This window comes from Sinocyclocheilus rhinocerous, unplaced genomic scaffold, assembly GCF_001515625.1.
Source record: "Sinocyclocheilus rhinocerous isolate Xijiao unplaced genomic scaffold, SAMN03320098_v1.1 scaffold2570, whole genome shotgun sequence".
NCBI lineage: Eukaryota > Metazoa > Chordata > Actinopteri > Cypriniformes > Cyprinidae > Sinocyclocheilus > Sinocyclocheilus rhinocerous.
In genome coordinates this window covers 291,873-314,860 of record NW_015629500.1, presented here as the reverse complement: position 1 = coordinate 314,860, position 22,988 = coordinate 291,873, and the positions used below count along the sequence as shown (strand labels likewise).

General features: G+C 37.6%; 1 protein-coding gene across 1 annotated transcript; it reads left to right on the top strand.

The window, feature by feature from the left end:
- Positions 1–3,936: 3,936 nt before the first annotated feature.
- Positions 3,937–21,236, top strand: LOC107738928 (cytosolic sulfotransferase 3-like). The gene is made up of 8 exons (XM_016550855.1): positions 3,937–4,075; positions 5,379–5,507; positions 12,445–12,545; positions 14,886–15,012; positions 16,376–16,473; positions 16,539–16,737; positions 16,833–16,988; positions 21,205–21,236. Exons 1-7 carry the CDS (start codon positions 3,937–3,939, stop codon positions 16,943–16,945), a joined length of 906 nt encoding a protein of 301 aa, XP_016406341.1. The 3' UTR covers positions 16,946–16,988; positions 21,205–21,236.
- Positions 21,237–22,988: the final 1,752 nt, after the last annotated feature.

Sequence of the window (22,988 nt, the reverse complement as noted above, 5' to 3'; positions counted from 1 at the left end):
TTATTAAACATACAGCAAGGAACACATAGATGGGTGAGTAAACGCTGAAAAAGAAACATTACAATATCATTGTTCAGGTTTGTTATACCGAATACACGATTATCAGACAGATCATTTGGTTTTAAAATAAATGTAACTTGACTGAAACAGCTCGTCTAACATTGAAATAAAATGTTGAATCACTTTTTAATCTTTTGTGGTTGATGAAAAGAATTCAGGAACGGCCTACTTGGCCGTGACAGGGCAGACTGAGAGTTCAGAAGTGTGCACCACCGCCCAGAGAGGAGCTGAAGTGGACTCCACCGCCTCGGGAGGTTCTGCAGTGGAAGCTGCCACCTCAGGAGGAGTTGAATCGGATACCACCGCCCCGGGACGTTCTGCAGCGGATGCCGCCACCTTGGGAGGAACTGGAGTGGGCTCAGGAGCGGATTCAAGGACTCGATCAGGCTCTGGAGTGGACTCGTAGTGAGCTCTGGAATTAACTCATAGACTTGAGTAGACTCTGGAGTGAACTCTGATGGCTCCCAGACTGAAGCGAACTCAGGAGTGGACTCTGAAGGCTCCCGGGCTTGTGCGGGCTCTGGAGTGGGCTCTGAGGGCTCCCAAACTGGAGTGGGCTCTGGAGTGGGTTCTGATGGCTCCCGGACTGGAGCGGACATTGGAGTGGACTTTGAAGGCTCACAGACTGGAACGGGCTCTGGAGTGGGTTCTGAGGGCTCCCGGACTGGAGCGGGCTCTGGAGTGGGTTCTGAGGGCTCCCAGACTGGAGCGGACACTGAAGTGGACTTTGAAGGCTCCTGGACTGGAGCGGGCTCTGGAGTGTGCTCTGGAGTGGGCTCTGAGGGCTCCCGGACTGGAGCGGGCTCTGGAGTGGGTTCTGAGGGCTCCAGGACTGGAGCGGGCTCTGGATTGGGCTCTGAGGGCTCCCGGACTGGAGCAGGCTCTGGAACAACAGGAGTGGACCTTGCTGCCCTCCTTCTCGATCTTCGTTTGCGAAATGAAGACAAAGATGTCTCACTATTCTCTGGGAAATAGAAATCCGACTTGAGACTCTCCGGGGGCACTGCAACAGGCACAGACTGACCGGATGGAACCACTAAACTGCGGTAACAGAGATAATCAATAAAACCCTAAAAGTCAAGAGTCCTCAGTTCCTCCATCTCCCACAGAGGCAAGGGGTAATCCAAGCATTCATTAAAAATCTTGTTGAGCTCGAAATTACAAAGTTCCAGTCCTACTGCCAAAGTCCAAAAAGTCTGTGCAAGACCTCCTACTCCCATTCCCTGTTGATGAAGAGCCGCCAACATCTGGAGCTGAGCCTTCCGCTCCTTCTTAGAAGCCGGAGGAAGAACCCGAATGCCCATGATTCAGAGGTCAGTGAAGAATAGCTGCTGGATCTGAGATGGTGGATGTAGTATTCTGGCACGGAATGCTCTTGAGGCAATATTAAAGATCCAAATGCAGCATTTATTGTAAACAACAAAAGGTCCAGAAAACAAAGCAAACGGCGAAAACACAAGGTAATCTAGAAGGTAGTGATGTGACATTTGAACCTAGGCATCGGAGCTTGTGTCGAGAATAAATGGGCGTGCCAGATGAAGCCTCGATTCGAAGCTTGTGTTGTTAACATAGAAATCACGAGACCAATGTCAAACGAAGCTTCACTTTCTGTCCAGTCACATGCGCGATTCACTTTGCGTGTCGAAATGTTCGATTCCCCCAGATCTTATTTTAAGAATAAGTTTTAATTCTGACTTATTCAGTTACATTTTAGATACCCAGTCATACAAGTAATATGAAGAATACAGTCGTGGCCAAAAGTATTGAATGAACACCACAACAGCTTAAGTAGCAAATTTTCCAAAACACAAAATTTATGTCACTACCAATACTTTTGGCCACGACTGTACAAATTATTTCAGGAAAATTTAATATTTGTCATATGCAATTCATGTGTACGTTATTCTAACCACCTATTTTTTCTATTTTCAACTAACCACCAAATGGCGCTGTTTTCGACACTCAAAGCTTTGAATCTTTTCTTAAAACAGTCAGAGGAAAGCCTCAGTGCTTCCCGAGGCTTCATTTGGTCATCACTACTAAAAGGCAGTAATCCACAAAAGTAAACAGAGACGGGGTGACAAAAATACAGTGCAATACTGCAGCAAACTAAGAAAAACAGAACATGGTATTTATAGGGGAACTAACAAGACTAACAACACACAGCTGGAAACAATGAACCAATAATCAGAGCAAGGAATGATGGGAACTGAGGTCCAGAAGCAATGGGCAATGATCTGGGAGGAGTTTATGTAATATATATTCATTACTAATCTTCTAGTCATACAGAAATATCTCATATTTAAATTTTGGAAGTATAATATATTCCATCCCCATTTACTTGCTGATGAATGGACAAGAGCAGTTTAAAGCTTCATTTAAATCCTCAACTCTTACTTCTGAAACACACTGTATTACCGCGCCAGTGAATATCTCCAAAACTTTCACTGAAATTAGATTTACAGGATGTAGGTACATAATTAAAATGAAATTAAACAAAACACAAGTATTCAGTCAAATGATACAATTTCACATGTAAAAGGTCAAGAAATTAAGTACTCGCATGTGGTGCTGTTACTGTAATTCAATGTAGCCTTTGAGATTTTCACATTATTTCAGAAATATACCAGGTTGTTCGGGGCAAACAAAAGATTAAAGCTGATTGTTAACATACACAACATAAAAATATATAATATGTATTGGCCAGTGATAAGCTTTAAAAAAGCATTTCTTCATTTTCATACACATTCACTTTAAATACATTCAAGTTCCTCGAGAACTCAACAGAATTTTTGAGGCACCTTTAGTTTTTATAGTGTAGATACATTATATGAAACACAGCTCTATTCTATTATATATATACTATGACAATGAAAAGCATGGTGGTTTTATCCCTACTTATTACAGTGTGTAAGTATTTATGTATGTTTTATTGTTGTTGTAGTAACTAACATTTTGCTTGTTAATGTGTGTAATGTTTTAGCCAGAGGTGTAAAGAGTACCTGAAAACCATACTTGAGTAAATTACACATATCTTACAGTGAAAATTACTCCATTACAAGTTAAGTCATCAATTCCAAAACAACTTGAGTAAATGTCTTTGAGTATCTGATATTAAAAGTACTTAAGTATTTTACTTATACTAAATATAGGTTCAAAGATGCACTAATCAAGGAGACATGCTAGTAAAAACAAGGAAGAGTTGATATGTGAGGAGAGCAATCACGTTTATTTTCTAAAACCAAAATAAATCTCTTCACCTCAGAAAAAAGAAAAAAAAAACAATATCCTTCAAAAAGTTATCTTCAGTGTTATGGATAAACAAAAGTCAAAGCTTTCTTGCACAAAGTCTTCTTGCACTGGATGTGCTGGTTTCGGCCTCATTGTCGGCTGCAGTAATGTCCTCATCTCATATATATAACACCTGTGAATCACAACTACTTGCAAATGAACTTGCATTCACTTAATGTAGCCTTGTTGACAAGTTTGAGTGAGTAAGGGCAAAATGTACAAGATATTTTTCAGTGCCCTCTAGTTGGTGATACCACTTCTTTTGTAGCAGAAATAAACTCGTGCAGAAAAAGCTAGGTGCCATGCAAAATGTAATGTGTAATTGCAACACTCATTACAAATGTAGTCGAGTAAAGAGTACAGATACTTATTCAAAAATGTAGAGAGTAAAAGTTGCTCATATCTTTGATACTCAGTAAAACTACAGAGTATCTCAAATTATACTCAAGTACAGTAATTAATTATTTACGCAAATACTTTACACCTCTGGTTTTAGCATTGAATGCTTATGGCCAATGATGATTCTCTAATGATTATTCAGTGCAGTGAAACCTCAGCAATAAACTGACACTTTTAATATTGAAGATGAAACCACCTAGTCGGCCTGAACTCTTTGATTTTGAGGGTGTTTCTATGGTCCACTACTTCACTGACAACTGGGAAAAGGTGAAAAACTTTCAAGCAAGACCTGATGACATTCTAATCGCCACTTACCCCAAAGCAGGTGAGGGCACACCCCATTTAACAATTTTACCAGCATGTCATGTGACCACTTAACTCATATAATATTCTTTATTTATCTATTATTTTCCTCCTGAGGTCTATTTTTAATATTAGTAAAGATTTTTTGGGGCTTACTTTTTTTATGACAAGTTTTTATGACTTGAGATTCCCTCAATATACATATACAATATACAGTACACTATAGCCTCAATATACACTACATTTTACACCACTTCTGGTCCATCCATCCATTCTCAAAACCACTTTCCCAATTTAGGGTAGCTGGGAGTCTATAGCATCTCAGACCAGAGCTGCTCTGGTTTTTAGGAATAGTAATGTATATACTGTATATAGTTTGTTTCACCTAGTTGTCTTGCATTTTGTTCTTGTTTTCTTTTGTTCCCGCTATTTGTTTCAGTGGACACTGTTTACTTTGCTCATCTGTTTTTAGATTTGTTGAATATCGTCCTGTGTATATATATATATTGCCCTTAGTTTGAGAGAAGGTTCACTCACAAACAACAGCTGTGTTCAAACACTCATACACTTATTCACTATTCCCTACATTAGTCTAATATAGTCCAGTTAAAGGAGTGAATGAAAACGAGTGAGTGAATTCAGACACTTTTGTGCTTGCTGCTTTATAATTGTTTGAAAAATAGCAAACTGGCAGCTCCAGTATCAATTAATAGCAAATGTATTCCTGTTTGATATTATGCTGTACCCACATTGGGCCAGTGGTTTGGAAAATGGATGTATGGATGATTCAGCTGCAGGCACCATCTTCTGGTGAGATGCAGGAATTCATTCAGCATGACCCTCACAGTGCATTAGACAGTACATCAGTTGTACGCTCATTATTGCAATGCATTATGGGATTAAATAAGTGCTCTTGATATCATTCACTATGGTTTCGGACATCACTACAAATAGCTGTCCCCTCAAATAATGCCCTATTTAGGGGTATGGGGGCCAATTTTGGACACAGCCATTGTCAAAGTAATTGTCATAGTTTTACATTTATGTAACAAAATTGTGTATCATGTGTAAATGATTTCAAACCTGAAATTGTTCTAAAACCTTTGAGCAACACAGTTTCATTACCTAAGTTATGAGATACATACAGTAAGGCAGAAGCCATGCAGAAATCTTGTCTTTACAAAAATGTGGCTTGAAAAATCATAATTTTATATAGTTGTAAGCATCTTTTTTCAAGGGTTTTTTTGGGGGGGGGGTTGTGTTTTACTAATAGAGGGTTTTGCATCATGCAATAATTCCTACACTCCATTCTTCATTCATTCTAGGTACCACCTGGGTCTCATATATTCTAGACCTTCTGTACTTTGGTAAGGATGATCCAGAGTGCCAGACTTCCCAACCTATCTATATGAGAGTGCCATTCCTGGAGTCATGTTTTAAAGTGATACCATCAGGTCAGGTACCACAGTATAATAAGTGCTCACTGAATTTCTTACCATTTCATGTTCATTGTCCAGTTTGTGTGTTTGTTTTGTTGTTGTTGTTGTTGTTGTTGCAAGTGAGCCACATCAAGATGTTTTTTTTTTATGTATCTAATATGCAGGTACACTATACCAATGAGTCAAATTATTTGATCTTTGGGTAACACTTTACAATAAGGTGTCACTTACAATAAGCATTACAGCTATCACTGTAAAATAATTTTTTTATAAATATGAGTGAAATTACAAGAGCAACTGTGAACTTGTAATGCTATACATACATTTTACAGTAAATTAGAACATTTGTTGTGAAATTCAATTCACTAAATTAACTACAATTGAGATTTTTCACTGCTGTGATAGTGTGTAAACATTTGGTTAACTTATTTAATTTGAGTCCACTGAGAAGAAATATTTCTTAGTATAAAACTGCAAACACTTAATGTGTAACAGTAAAGTAACTAAAAACATGACTTTAACTCAAATCGTTGCAGTTCAACGTCAGCTACAGCATACATGTATGTGCTGAAGTACTTAACAAAGCGATCATCACTGCATCAACTCTACATTTACTGTCTTTAAATAAAACAGCAGAACATCTGTGTTTGTGGCTCATCATTGACTGAAGCACAGGCTCTACTCTCCAGCACAATGGTGACCCACAAAACTACATTAACATCTCTCTCTTGAGCAAAAACACATTAATACAGTTCAGTTAAATATTTACTCTCCTTATAGATAATTATGTGAATTATTAAGTGATGATTGTGCTGTAGAGATGAACAGCTGCTGTTAACAAGCAGAATCACTAAATGAAAGAGAAACACAAGAACTACAACTGACTTCAGCCACAGCCTTAGATTAAATCAACTGAAATAAAAGACATTGAATCTCTCAAGATCTGATTAAACAACTCCATAAACAGCATTACCAGCTTCACACATTACAATTTGACTTTATTTCGGTCATATATCTACAAAAATTATTTGAGAATTAACAGAGGTTTAGATGTTTTATTAAAAGCCTTTTGTTTGACCTCACTATTGTGGCGATCAGGGTTTGCTTTAGTTGGGCTCTTGACCCTTGACTTCTTAATGTTAGATTTTTATTTGTCTGTTATAACTGTTTTTGTAAAACACATTATAGCAAAAAAAAAACAAGAAAAATTGTAAAAATTTGTTTTTTGTGTGTTGTTGATGATGGTATAATCATTATCTGGTAGTCTGATTAACTGACTTCATTCAGTGGCTTATCTCGAGTGACATGGTGTGGGTTTTTTCGTTAGTTTTGTTTTATTCACGATAGCTATTTGACACTGCATGATGGGATACTACTGAAAGATTTTCAAAACATTTTATGCACAAAATCTTTTAATACTACGGCATTATTTACACACAGAGAGACATCAAGAATATGCACATGAATCTTAACAAGGGTGACAATCAAAAGCTTTATGCTGCAATGCATGCTGGGTACCAACCAGCACAGTACAAAACTCAACCTTGACTCCCAGCATGCATTGCGGCATGAATAAATTATGCCGCTGAATTGTCCACTTATTGTCTTTAATTCTTACTATGCTTTTATTTTTATTTTCGCTTTTGTTTTTGTGTTGAGTTTTAGTAGCGTGTTTTGTGATGTTCAGATTCAGTGATGTTTGATTTATTTTGTTGATTGTCACCGTTGTTGAGATTCATACGCTGATTCTTGATGTGTGTGTTTCATAGCAGATCACAGCTTTTTTTTTTTTAAACAATCTTTCATAACCGCCTGCTTGTTCTTTTGTTTTAATGTATTATCATAACGTTGTCTTGGCAAGAGAAGAGACACCGAATAAAATCAGTTAACCTGAGGTTTGATGATGATTATGTCACCACCAAAACATATTCAACAATACTACAAAATCTGCCTTGGCTTTTTTTTTTGCCACAACAAATGTGTTTAAACACACATGGTTACAGCAGCCAATTAAACATTAATGTTAAAAAGTCAAGGTTCAAGAGCCCAACTAAAGCAAACACTGATCTCCATCATGGTAGTGTCAAAAAAACTAACAAAAGAAAAACATCTAAACTTCTGTTAATTCTCAATAACATCTTCTGTAGAGGCCTGACAGAAATAGCGTCAGTGTGGTTAGTAATGTGTGAAGCTGGTAATGCTGTTTTAGGAGTTGTTTAATCAGATCTTGAGAGATTTAATGTCTTTTATTTCAGTTGATTTCATCTAAGGCTGTGGCTGAAGTCAGTTGTAGTTCTTGTTTCTCTTTCATTCAGTGATTTTGCTTGTTAACAGCAGCTGTTCATCTCTAAAGCACAATCATCACTTAATAATTCACATAATTATCTATAAGGAGAGTAAATATTTAACTGAACTGTATTAATGTGTTTTTGCTCAAGAGAGATCTATTAGTTTAATGTAGTTTTGTGGGTCACCATTGTGCTGGAGAGTTGAGCCTGTGCTTCAGTCAATGATGAGCCGCAAACAATGATGTTCTGCTGTTTTATTTAAAGACAGTAAATGTGGAGTTGATGCAGTGATGATCGCTTTGTTAAGTACTTCAGCACCTACATGTGTGCTGTAGCTGATGATGAACTGCAGCGATTTGATTTAGTCATGTTTTTAGTAACTTTGCTATTACACATTAAATGTTTGCAGTTTTATACTAAGAAATATTCCTTCTCAGTGTACTCAAATGAAATAAGTTAACCAAAATGTTTACACACTATCACAGCAATGAAAAATCTCAATTGTAGTTAATTTAGTGAATTGAATTTCACAACAAATGTTCTAATTTACTGTAAAATGTATGTATAGCATTACAAGTTCACAGTTGCTCTTGTAATTTCACTCATATTTATAAACGTTTCTACTGTAATTTTACAGTGATTTTACAGTACAATTGTAATGATTGATTTACAGTACTTTTGTAAATTTACAGGCTTACTGGCCAGTAAGTTACTGAAAATTTTACAGTAAACTTTTTACAGTGTGTGTTCCATAAAAAAAAAAAAAGACTATAACTTTGCTTACATTTTTGCGACAGATGACTTGGACATACCACAATAAAGAGAATTGCAGTAGTCGATGATAAGTAATAAAAGCATGGATAGTGATCTTCTCCTGATGATGTAACTGAAAAAGCAAGAGCCTATCACTGCATTTATTTGTTAGGAAGTCATGGTCAATACAACTTTCCCTATAGTTTTCATTTGGGCCAAAGACTATGTCCCCGTTCTTTGATTCATTCAAAAATAAAAAGTTTTGAGATAAATATGTTTTCTCTTCATCTAGACAATCCAAAAAACAATCGAAAAAACTTCATACAATAACAGTGACGGTTTGGATATCACATTTACAGGAGGGTTTAGAAAAGAGTTACTAACAGAGAAAAGAACTGCAAAAAGGCCACTATTGGGGATATATTCATGTGTCTAATGGCGCTTTTCCACTGCGTGGTACGACTCGGCTCGGTACGGCTCAGTACGGCACGGTTCGGCTCGGCACGGTTTGCGTTTCCACTGCAGTTCAGTGCCGCTTTAGAGTGGGCGGTCGCAAGTTCAGTGACGCAGGTAGTGACGATTCTCTCCGGCCAATCGGTGAGCAGCAGAGTTTACACGTCACGTTTTGGTAACGGTACAGTTCACTTGGAACCCCAACCGAAGTGGTACTAAAAAAAGTACCAGGTACTGTACCCACTGGAAAACCCCCCAAAAGTGAATCGTACCGCGCCATACCATGCAGTGGAAAAGCGCCATTAGTTTCCTTTGCTATAAGCCAAAGTCGACACATCCGTCTCAGCAGCCCTTCAGTGAGCCAATACTGTTAAGTCTTTGAGGGAGAAATATCACTACCTCTGAGGGTTTCCTTTGAGCCATTTAGATGTGGTTCGCCCTGTCCTGTTCATTGGATCAGACTACCCCCACCTCATTACTGCAGTGAAACCAATTCGCCTAGGCCCCCCAGGGGGACCAGCAGCCATCAAGACTCATCTCAGCTGGACTTTGCAGGGCCCTTTTCAACACCTGCAACATGAGGTCTCAAACAAGTGGAGAAACTCTGGCAGATTGACATGCTTCCCTGGCAAAGTGAAAAGATGAGCACAAGATCCAGACAAGACCAGTAAGCAGTGAAAATTCTGGAGAGCAAGGGTGACAGTAGAGGTGGATGGTGTTAAGCACTATCCAACCGCACTTTTGTGCGTTAAGAATATGCCTGACCTCAAGGCCCCCAAAAATGCTCTTCTCCCTCAGCTGCGAGCCATCAAGAGAAGGCTGGCCAAAGATCCAGAACAAACAACAAAGGATACACCCAGCATTTATGAATGGCAGGTTCTCCCTTCGGCACCACATGCAGCCCTTGCTGTGCAATCTTTGCATTACAAAAACATGTCCTGGATCATAGCCAACCTGGGGAAGACATCCACCATTCTGTCCTGAAGTCTTTCTATGTAGACAACTGTCTGCAGAGTCTTGTTGACAAACTCAGGAGCTTATTGGCAGAAGGCAGTTGTCCAGCAGCCAGCTCTCAACAATAAACCACTTACCTCCTGAGGCCAGATCAGACGGCACTGAACTTTGGATTTCACAAGGGCAGAACAACACCCAAGAATCTACATTGGGGCTCCTCTGGAATCACCAAACGGACACGCTTTCCAATAAGTATCATCCCATAGCAAACACTGAGACTAACATGCGCAGCATTTACAAAACTGTGGCAAGTCAGTATGACCCGCTAAGATATCTAATTTCCTTCACTACCAGAGCCAAGCTTATAGTGCAGCACCTTTGGGATAAGAAAAGAGACTGGATGACTCACACTTACCTGCAGATCTTCTACAGACCTGGGCAGAGTGGGTTGAGGAGCTGCCTGGCCTACAACACATCGTCCTTCCAAGACGTTACACCAGCCTAATCAGAGACACAGATATGAGCCAGAGAGAAGTACACATTTTCTGTGATGCCTCTGAGCGTGCTTATGGCTCAGTCGCTTACCTACGCACAGAGGATCAACAAGGGGAGGTAGAGGTGACCTTCCTCACAGCCAGATCACGGGTGGCACCAAAGAAACAGTAATTAATACTTCGTCTGAAACTCTGTCCTGCGCTGACTGAGGCACAGCTCGCTAAAGTAGTGAGAACGGAATTGAATCTTTCCATCCACCAGATGTATACAGAGTTATGACGCTAAACTCCACCATCCAGGCCTTAAGAGAGTCTTTGCAGAGCTTCGGCATAAATATTGGATTCTTCAAGGCAGAGAGGCCATCAAATGGTGTCAAAAATCAAAAGAGTGATTCTGTGGACTGTCAGAAGTGGAGAAAAAACACTGAAGTGCCCAAAATGGCAGACCTCTCGCCAGCTAGATTACGCTTATTCAAGCCTGCCTTCTACTCCAAGGGAATGGATTGCTTTGGTCCATATACTGTTAAGTAGGTTGCAGAAACAAGAAGAAATGGGGCATCCTGTTCAAATGTCTAACTACCCGGGCAGTTTACATTGACGTCCTTTATAGCCTCAACTCTGATTCATTCCTCATGTCTCTCAGATGATACATCACTAGACAAGGCAAGCCATTCGAGCTATTATCAGATCAAGGGACCAACTTCAAAGGAGGAGAGAAAGAATTGAAAGAAGCATACACAGCTATCATCCCAGAGCTGCAAAAGCAGCTGGCAAGCCATCACATACAATTTCACTTCAATCCCCCTAATTCTCCACACTTTGGTGGCAGCCAAAGAGAGATTAGTTCCCTAAAACATGATGACAACACTTGGTGCCCAGTCTGTCACCTTCGAAGTACTTTACACTGTCTTAAATTCCAAGGCTACACTTCATCTAACATATCTGATCTAGACCCCTTCACACCAAACTCCCTACTGATGGGGCGGCCATATTCAGACAGATCGGGAAAGCGTACGGATGGAAACTGTACTGTAGTGATTTATCTTTGCTAAAGTTGTGTGGTGCCTGTAAAAAAAAACACACCCACATGCAAAGCAGAATTCCTTCAGTGTACTGAGTTGTGGTGACAATAAATGGGTCATTCCCGCATAAGTCTCTAACTGGACGCTTCATAGTGGGTCTGTTATTAACTGGCAAATTCATATAAAAGGAGAAGAGCCACCAGTAGCCATTCATTTTTACAAGAACTTTAGGACTATGATGATTTTTTGCAATCACCTTTGAGAAATGTTTAGACTTTGCAGATTTCACAGCTTTCTGAAAAGCAGCAAGAGAGTCTTTATGCATTTTGAAGGATATTTGCAGTTTATCCTTTGGTGGCATGGGTGGTGGCATTAAGCCATGGCTCAGTTTTGGGTTTCAGCCTTTAAAACTTAAATGGGGCAGTGACATTTACAACCTTCGAAATGGCAGTATTTAACAGACTAAGATGTTGTTCAGCATCCAAGTCAGGCAAAGATGATTCCAGAAACGGAGATAGGCTGACCTCATTAAAGATGGCGGTGAAGTCATACTTCACTGTCGCTAGAGGTATAGAGTGACAGCACACACGAATATTAAAATCACCAATCAAAGGAATATGGTCATACTCAGTTATAAATTCACCCACAAAATTAGTAAACTAATTTATAAAATTACAATAAAATAATGATCATACATTATTAGCAGCATTAGTGTTGCTTTTACCCACAACAAATTAAGGTCCCACATCATTTTAAAGTCAAGACAAAGCAGGGGATTGCATATGCAAACAGCTGCAAGTTTTCTGTCTAGACAAATCTATCTAGAAAACTCTATACCTAAACACACAAAATTTTCTAATATTTCACTGTTCCATGTATGCATTCACATACCTCCTGTTTTTGAGGGACATGAAATCTTGTCTCGGCTGAACCACAATAAAACTAGGATACTTTTAATTTAGAACCACATTTTATTACTAACTTTCAGGAACAGAACTGGCTGATAATCTGACCACCTCTCCTCGCCTCATCAAAACTCATTTGCCTGTTCAGCTTGTGCCCAAGTCCTTCTGGGAGCAGAACTCAAAGGTGAAGTAAATTGGACTTTTTTTCACCTTGTGATGTGATGTAGGTGATAACATGTCATGAATCTTCCATTACAGAATGCTAATAATGTAAAACTAATTTCATGTAATCATCCTATTACGTGACTTACTTTAGTGATATAAAATACTATAGAATACCCAAGACATGCCACTTGTATAGTTTTGAGTGGGGGAAAATGCAATGCTCAATATGGCCACTCTATCAAAGGAAGCCCACTGATTGAGTAAAGCCGGGCTCAGACTACAGGATGTTTATGATTATGAAATCTGGTGGCAGCACACACATAAGGAGAAACTTTACAGATTTTCTTCTCTAAAATCTTAAATATGCACACACACACAAGATTTGAAAATCGTGGCACATCACACACTACAAGATATTATTAAGAATATCATGACAGAAGGAGCGCTTCACGTGATCTCACGTAGCAGATCGTCAATGACATTTCAGCAACTAATGTTTACGTGTTAGCTAGCGTGCTCTGAGGAGATTTCACCCTAACGCTTGTTTTGCGGTTGTGCATTGGCTATTGTGAAAGTACTGACATAATTATAGCCGTGATCATCCAGATTTAAAATCCTAAATATCAAACATGTTTGATATGATCAGGGCAGCCCTTATTTGTGTGTGAGCAGATCGGGAGGTGCAAGATTCAGAATCAGAAGGAGCTTTATTTTAGAAGGAGCTTTATTCAGTTATGTCCTTCAGGTAGGCTAGACCAGTCTCTCAAATGACTTCATGACCACAGACGTGAGAGCAACAGGTCTGTAGTCGATAAGTCCAGTGATTTTGTTTTTTTGGGGGACCAGAATGATAGTGGAGCGTTTGAAGCAGCAGGGAACTTCACACAGCTCCAGTGATCTGTTGAAGATCTGTGTGAAGATGGGGGCCAGTTGGTCAGCGCAGACTTTTAGACAGGCAGGTGAAACACCGTCTGGGCCTGGAGCTTTCTTAGATTTCTGTCTTCTGAAGACCCGGTTCACATCCTCTACACAGACCTTAAGCGCAGGTTGAATGGTGGGAGAGGCAGGAAGCGGGGTTGCAGTGGGGTAGGTGAATGTGTAAAGTACAGATCAGAGAGGGTGTGGGGTGTGAGACTAGGCTTTTCAAACTGGCAGTAAAACACATTCAGATCATCAGCCAGTTGTTGATTCTCCACAGACTGTGGGGGTGGTGTCTTGTACTTTGTGATGTTCCTCAGACCAGTCCATACTGACACCAGGTCATTGGCTGAAAACTGTTTTTTCAGCTTTTCAGAGTAGGTTTTTTTGGCCTCTCTGATCTCCTTTGTTAATCTGTTTCTGGCCTGGTTGTACAATAATTTATCCCTACTTCTGTAAGCATCCTTTTTGGCATGACGAAGCTGTTTGTGTTTCCCAGTAAACAACGCTTCATCATTATTGAATGATAAGAATGACCTGGTGGGGATGCACATATCCTCACAGAAACTGATATATGAAGTTACAGTATCTGTGAGCTCGTCCAGATCGGTGGCTACAGCTTCAAATCACTCCAGTCAGCTATAAAAACTATAGAAAATAGAAACATAGAAACTATAGAAACAATCAGCATTCTGAGACGCACACTTATGACTGCGCATGCGCACTGGATGGTCTTGCCTGAATAATACGCTTTTTTTTACCCTATTTGAGCACAAGAAACAACATTTATAAGAAAGTTGTTGTCAGATTTCATTGGTGATTTCAAATATAAAATTTTATCATAAACTTGGCGAACAGTTTTGGAGAATTTGATGTTTCCCCATTCGAGATGGGAGCTGCACTAGCATGACTGAGAGGCGTTTCAAATATGGCCGCCGAGTGAAATGACTTGCCTTAAAAAGACTTTGGTCAGATGTTCTATCTTGATTTCATTTAATTTCATAATATTTTTAATTTGTGTTTTAAAGAGTCATGTTTGATAGAAAGTGATCAATTGAAGTACAGTTTTATTTCAGTGAAATGTTTGGCAGTTGTGGTAAATTGCCATTACATTTAAATAAATTATTTCTTACATTTTAGGTGTGGTTTTACATTTTAGCTGTGGCATAACTATTTTTTCCTTCATCATTTTTATTTTTTTTTTCCAAACCTATTCAATTAAGTCAAGTCGCCTTTATTTATGTAGTGCTTTATACAATGCAGATTGTTTCAAAGCAGCTTTACAGTGATAAACAAGAAAATGGTGATTCAGTTATGCAAACCTGTTATAAAACTATTTACATAATACTTAAATAAATAAGTTATACTTGTAATACTTTATCCTCATTTCCTGTCTCATGTTTTGTATATACTGTATAATATTTTTTTCCACTCATTTTAGATTGTGTATGTAGCACGGAATGCAAAAGACAATGCAGTTTCTTATTTTCATTTCGATCGAATGAACATGGCACAGCCTGCACCAGGAGACTGGAACACCTTCTTACAGAAATTTATGGAAGGAAAAAGTAAGTAAAATAATTGTTAAAGTCTAAGAGTAAAAATAAATAAATAAATAAATTTTTCTGGGGTGCATTTCCCATAGGCTACAACTTGCTGCTTAACTAGCATAGTACAATGCATCGTTAAAGAAATCAACTAGCTGTTACATGTCTGTGGTTTTCTGTGTTGATTTTCCTTTGACCCAGTTTCCCTTGTTGTCTTGATTATGTCATTCTGTTCACTTGTGTTCCATTCATTTAGTCCCTCACTTGCATTTTTATTTATACTCCCTGTTCTGTTCAGTCCTTCACCGGTTATTGTTTGGTTTTCTTTGTGGATTATTTGTGGACTATTCCCCATTGTCGTGCGTTTACTACAGCCAGCACACACTAGCTTGTCATGATCCTTCTAACCACAGGTCGGGAGCTGTGATTCTAACCACACAACTTTGCGATGCTGTTTGCAAATGTCCGTTTGATCTATGGTTTCAGGAAACAATGTGTGCGTCTCAATCAGCTCCCTAGTTCAGTAGTCAGGGCACTGATCAGGGAATCGGCAATTTTAAGGGCTGTCTCAATCGCGAAATCCTTCCAGTGCACTGGAACGTTCGCTCCCTGAAAAATCCCACAATGCACCGCAAAAACTAGGGAGCATTGGTGCTCACTATGCTCCCTTACCGGAAATTACGTCACATTTCTGAAGCGCAAAACATAAACCACATGAACCAACTCGATAAATATAATGACACACAATAGAAGATTTGAAAAGACAAACCATTTTATTAGTATATTTCAGCATAAACACACATCGCTAGACAGGTAATGAAAACATCTAGTTAACATTTATCATTAATATTTGGCTGAAATATTATAAGACCATGTAACAGAACAATGAGTTTAAAGAGAATAAAAATAATATCAAAAAGAGATTGGTCCTGCCTGTTGTTGATTAATTCCTGCAATGACGTTCTACAGTGCTGTCTGTTGATGTTGTACGTAGTCATGTCACCGGAAATTGAGTCATCACTGTCCCAATGTGCAGTGAGCCAGGGAACTTACCAGTGACCGAATTCGTGTACACGATATACTGATTCACGAGCTTGGGAGCTGATTGAGATGCACCCAATGACTCGTTGAACTATGCTGATAACGATGGAACTTGTGACCATAGTTGGCTAACGATGCTTTTGGGAAACGCACCCCTGGCCAGTTACATTGTGAACCTTTTTAAAGAACCATTTTGATATCAGGAAATAAAAATCTATAATATTATCACTACAAGAACACTGAGAAAGTAAAAATATTAATTTTCTCTATTATGTGCAACCCCTATATAAATAAAAAAAGTTGCCACTGATGGATGTTTAAAAATCAGACTTTTTTTTCCTAGATGTGTTCGGCCCTTGGTATGACCATGTCAATGGATGGTGGGAGAAAAAACTGACTTATTCTAACCTAATATACTTGTTCTATGAAGATTTGGTGGAAGTAAGTTCAGTTCATAAAGTAACATTATTATTGAGAGTAAAATCAGTATGTATATGTGTCAAAAGTATACATTTTACCATGACCTTTTCAGGACAGGATATGAGGTGGAACGTTTGTGTTCCTTCTTGGGTTTGTCCACCTCAGTTGAAGAGAGGGAGAAAATAACAAAAGGGGTTCAGTTTGATGCCATGAAACAGAACAAGATGACCAACTATTCCACTATCCCAGTCATGGACTTCAAGATCTCACCCTTCATGCGGAAAGGTTAATAAACTACTAAATCATCTAATGTAGTTCTTCTAAATTCTGTCCTTACACTTGTTTTTATTATTTATCTATTTATTTTTTCTTTCCAAAAGGTAAAGTTGGAGACTGGAAAAGTCATTTCACTGTAGCACAAAATGAACAGTTTGATGAGGTCTACAAACAGAAGATGAAGAACACCACTGTCAAGTTCCGCACTGAGATTTAATACTTGAGTTCTGGATGTTGTACCAGAGTACTAGCTAAAAAAGGTTATATTTAATTTTTAAACTTAATTTTTAAACTTCAATCAAAATTGAGCATAGGGTTTTTTTTTTTCTTTTAGTATTAATAAGTTAGCCTCAAGGATATCTTTAAGCTAGTGTACTCCAAAACATTTGTCAAATTAATATTTAGAAGATATAAACATTCAAAGATTACAGTCTCAATACAGATAAACATGGATCAATGATTTTGCAGGCATCAATCAGCACTTCAGCTTCTCATCAGATTTTCTGACCAATCAAATGCTCTCTTGAATCTGAAGTCCCGCCCCTTACATTATAAAAGACACTAAAGCTGCGACTGATCACTTATTTACTCATGTATGTTAAATATGGTGAATGACACATTGCAACATTGTTACCATCGATGGGCAGTTGTGGCCTAATGGTTAGAGACTCGGACTTGTAACCCGAAGGTCGTGGGTTCAAGACTCAGTACCGGCAGGAGTTGTAGGTGGGGGGAGTGAATGCCCACCCTCTTCCACCGTCAATACACACGACTGAGGTGCTCTTGAGCATGGCACTGAACCCCCAATTGTTCCCTGGGCACTGCAGCAAAAAATGGCTTGCCCACAGCTCCGGGGGTGTGTGTGTGTGTTCACTACTCACTGCTGTGTGCACTTGGATGGGTTTAATGCAGAGCACAAATTCTGAGTATGGGTTACCATACTTGACAAATGTCATGACTTTCACTTTCACTTCAAATGGTTAGACATCCTCAGCATTACAAACAGCAGTAATGAGGAGAGTTGTGTGTTAGTCTTATAATGAACTGGCCATCCATCCAGTCTGTTTCCCTCCATCAGTAACACTTTATTTTAAGGATCAGAAATTAGAATTTAATGAATGACTAATAACTGCATTTATAAGTGACTAGTTATAGACTTGTATGCCATTAAAGCTATTTATAAGGCCTTTATTAGTTGTAAAAATAAAACAAACTAATAGCGTGTATTGTGCAAATTACACACTTTATAAGTTCTCAGTACACTATGTGAATGTGTAGCTTATAAGTATGAAATAAATATAGAATGGGTATTTTGACAGACATGTAAATTAGCTGAAACACACTGATTACATTTCTCACTAATAAATGCAATATTACTTCAGATTATGTTCCCTATTGTAAAGTAAACATTTGCTGTTTTCCAATAAGAAAAGAGACATGAAATATTGCAGGGAAGGATTCAGTCTTTATTGTTTTATAGTTCAACAAGAGAACAAACTACAGATGAGACACATCCGAATAATCACAGTCAACACACTGTATAAAAACATATGAATGAATAATAAGAAAAAAAATTCATAGAAACAGTAACAATCTTAATATTGTAACAATCTTAAATAGTAATTTAAAGTTAAAGGGCTCATTCAGGTCCTTTTTATCAACACTGATCAAAAAGTTACTAGCCAATAAACTAATTTAACAAGTAATATATATTTGTAGAATATAACAAATTGTAAACAAGAAAAAAGAACAAAAATAATTATAAACATCCAAGTATATTTTTTTATTTAATCTAAAACAATTATCTAAACATTAACTTTTACTGAAGAGTCTCTTTCTTTCTTTCTTGAACAAGATCATGCAGCAACACATAATAATTTCAACACTTCATCAAAATGGGCAATAGATGCCCTCGAGCCTTGAGATCTTCAATGGATCTTTTAATTTCAGGTTTAACACTACTGGCACATCTTTTTGCAAAAGCAAGCAATGTTTCCATAGCTGGATCAAACACCAGGGTGCTGTAGGTCTTGGGGTCTGCAATCTGAAGCTCTGCTATTGGTGCTGTTGCTGCTATGGTGCCTCTGTCAACATTGTGCTGAAGGAATGCCTCTGACATGGTGAAAACTTTCCTGAATGTTTTGAGGACTTGATGGTAGCGGCTGATGACCTCCTCTGGACCTTTAACTTTGCACAAATAAGAAAGAAAGATATATTGTCAAAACATAATTAAATGAAGTATATAAAGAAAAACGGTAAACAAAAATACAAAAAGTGCAGGCTTCTTGTATTTCTTGCATATTGTGATGGTAACTGATATTGCAGTTCTTTAGGACCAGTTTTATTTATTTGGAATTCATTTAAAAATGTGGATGCAAAAACACACCCTTATATGTAATATCATTTCTAAATGTTTTTTAATCATGTATTTCAAAGAGAATTTTTGTCAAAAGAATACTTCAAACATAGATTATAATAAATTATGTACTCACTCTTATGCTGTTTAACTTGTATATTTCATTTCTTCAGCATATCCAAACCATGATATTTTGATGGAGATGTGATGGTATTATTTCTATACAACACAAGTCAATGAGTACTAAAACTTTCAAACTCCAAAAATAATATAAAGGCAGTAGAAAAGCATTTTGTTCCATACGTCTTTAGTAATTTAATCCATATGTGGTATCTGGTGTAGGGTTTGTAAGAAAGTTTGTTATATTATGTCTTGCAGTCTCCTAGCTGGATCATTATTTGAAACTCACTTACAACTGTCTCATATTTAACCCATGCGTTGTGCCAAGAACACTGTAGAATTAATAGTGTTTGCAAAAACACTGGCAATGTCAAGAAGGAAAGTGTTTCTCAACCAACTCCAATCACATTTCTTCAGAAGAAATTACTTGAACCACTTACTCTAACCTTAATGCTGCTTTTATGTGGTTTATTCATGTGTATTTTGAGGAAGGATATACATCTCGATCAAAATGTTTGGTCTTTGTTCCACAGAAGTAATAATGTCATACAAGTTTAAGATGGCAAAAGGGTAAGTGATGAGAAAAACAAATGAAATAGAAAGAAATATTTCACATTCACATTAAAATGATAAACATATTTCCATAAATAGAGAACACACACTTACAATGGTATAAAAAATAATAATAATAAACCTAATAATTGAAAAAGAAGCCATGAAAAAAAAATTTAAAAATGTAAAAATATATATAAAATCATCAGTTAAGCCCAATTAGATATGAATATTAAAAGATGAGATCAGATGTTTTATCAAGCTGTTATTATTTTTTGGACTTAGATACATGTGTAAGGGAGAAGTGCTCTTAACGTACTGATTAATAATGCTAAATTTGGATGAAAAAAAGTCCTGTCACAAACCTGGTTTGAACGGTCAGTCATATAGGTAAAAATATTTATACTTGCAGCATTGTTGTATCGATTTTGCTGCTCAAGGTGTTTTTGCTTCTGTTTTTTACTTCATTTTATTTTCTCTTCCAGAAATTCTATATTCATTTTCATAGAAAAAATGCCTAGAAACAACATATCCCAAAGGAATATTAGTAAGCTAACAATTAATACTGGACACAAATACAAGTAGTTAATTGCTATTTGTCACATAGACAAAATGACAACATACTAATACAGTATAAGAACCCTGGCTGCTGCAGCTTGGTAAAGAAGGTTCATTTTCCTCCAGATCATTAGGTATTGCATCTTTGGAGCTCTCCAGAATGGATTCCTGCGGCTTGTGTTGTAGCTTCAACTTGCACTTTGGCTGTATAAAAGGTCACAGGAATTAATTTTTTATAAAAGTATCAATTACTATATTCATTTAAACAATTATCAAACAATTATATTCATTTAGTAACATATACATATATCTTTGTGTAGGATATATCTTTCGATTTTTATGATTCATTGTCTCTTTTCGACCCATTGGTTCACATTTACATGTTTTCTACGTCGATTTTGGCTTTGGGCTTATTGAAAAATGCTAATTCATTCTCTGCCAGCAGGTGGCACTTTCTGAACAGCAGAAATATAACTTAGCGGTTTCCCCAGTTACAAAGCAGCTTGACCTGATTATTCATATAATGAGGTTTGGGCCATACAAAATACGGGAGCTTTACCGGTGGCGAATGTAGCAAACATATCAAATACTCCGAGAAAGATAAAAAATACGGGAGAAATACAGGAAAATATTTAAATGGGATTTTCACAGTTTCCCCTATTACAGTGGTTCTCAAACCTGTTCTGGAGTGCCCCCAGCCCCGCACATTTTGTATGTCTCCCTCAATTATCACACCTGATTCAACTCATCAGCTCATTAGTGGAGACTTCAAGACCTGAAGTGGGTGTGTCAGATATAGGGAGACATACAAAATGTCTATTACATATAACATATGACAAAATATTTTTGATTTTGTGAATACTTATTTTAATTCTTTTATCCTCTGCTAGGGTGTGTCAAGATAAATGTCACAATAAATCATACAGCAAGAGCATCCGAAGTGGCTCAATATATTCAATATATACTCAATATATATATATTCCAAGTCTCATCTCAGCCTCCAGACATGGATGCATTTTATTTACAGGTAAGAATATATCATCCTGTGTTTGTTACATAATGAGGGTTGTTTTAATAATGTTATAATAACTATTTGTGATCATGTAAGAATTATTGTATTCGTGTTGAGATGAAACTATTTTGTAGTATATTATTCAAGCAGATAATATCAGAGCTTATACTTGTTGTTAGTAATGTTAAAGAGCAGGTCATATGGGTTTTCGAAAAATATCTTTTTTGCAGTTTGAAACGTAGCTATCCTTCAATGTAAACAGTCTGCAAAGTTGTTCATCAAAAAAGGGCATGATAAATAAAGATATTGTCTCTCAAAAGAAAGAGTCGACTCTGAACTGCCTTAACAAGTCGTCATATTTTCGAATGTTATGCCTGTTACCTATATACGTCACAAGGTAACACATTTGCATAATCCTGCCCACAAACACTTCAGCTAGTTAGTGTGTTTACGTCATGTCGAGAAGACGCTGTGTTTTCAGCCTCACTGGGCATTCTAACACAGTTCCCACACGTGTACCTCAAATAAGTAAATAATAATAATAATGAATGCAATAAAACTGCTGTCACATCACGCAAAGTACCACATGCAAACTTTGAACTTACCACTGAGAAACGTCCTGATCAAGTCGTGCTTGCGATAGAGTTTCCGGTTGAGAATCGGTATCATCCTCGGACTCGGGCTCAAATTGATAAGGTAATATCGATGCCATTTTTGTAACCTTATAGCATCTTTGTTTACAAGTAACCCTCCGGAGCAAAATATTTATTATAGTAATGGGTGTTTCGTTTCCGACACGCATTGTATACGGAAAGACCAATCACAACTGACTTGGCCAGCTGACCAATCAGAGCAGAGTAAGCTGATGGAAGGGTGGAGTTTACAGATCTTAAGCTCAGAACTGCTTCGAACGAATCGTTTCAAAATCATTGAAAAATGATTCTAATATTAAGTATATGTTCTGAGAAAATTACAATGTTTTCTGACCTTAGATGCATTTATTCCTGTTGTATGGGACTCCAACACAATATTAGGATAGGACACTTTAAAATACCATATGACCTGCTCATTAATAACATAAAATTGATTGTGAACTGAGTATTAAGATATGTTTTATGTATTTTTCTGTGTATCCTATGTGTTTGCTTTTAAACTGTAGATTTTCACAAGGACTCAGATTGTGGCAAGTGGACATGCTAAAGGAAGGCATCACTGGAAGCTCTTCACACTGAATAAACTTGCTTATCATCTGCATGGAGTCTGCAAATCTGCAATTAAAGAATGAAGAGAAGAGGTGACCTGAAAATTGGAAAAAGACACAAAATTGTTTTCATTGATGAGAGCAAATTTGGCCACAAAAGAAAGGTAATATATTTTCGTTTACATCTGGTCACAATTAATAGTAAAAATGAATGACAATAAATTCTTAAATTCTGTCATTTTTAGTACAACCGAGGAAGACAGAGCAACAGGACGTCATGGGTGTTTGGAATGCTTGCGGTCAAGCAGGAGTGCAGAAGACCCATTCTGAGAGTTGTCAATCAGCGTTTAGCTCAACACCACATGCCAGTTCTCCAGAAGCATGTTAGACAAGGAAGCACTGTTGTGTCAGATGGGTGGAGAGCCTATAACTGTCTCAGAGATGCTGGATATAACCTAACT

Excerpts from the sequence above, each read along its gene's own strand:
- LOC107738928 (XM_016550855.1), top strand. The coding sequence starts at position 3,937 with ATGAAACCACCTAGTCGGCCTGAACTCTTTGATTTTGAGGGTGTTTCT. Across the intron at positions 5,508-12,444 it reads TTTTAAAGTGATACCATCAG|GAACAGAACTGGCTGATAAT; the intron begins GTCAGGTACCAC and ends ACTAACTTTCAG. Across the intron at positions 12,546-14,885 it reads TCTGGGAGCAGAACTCAAAG|ATTGTGTATGTAGCACGGAA; the intron begins GTGAAGTAAATT and ends CACTCATTTTAG.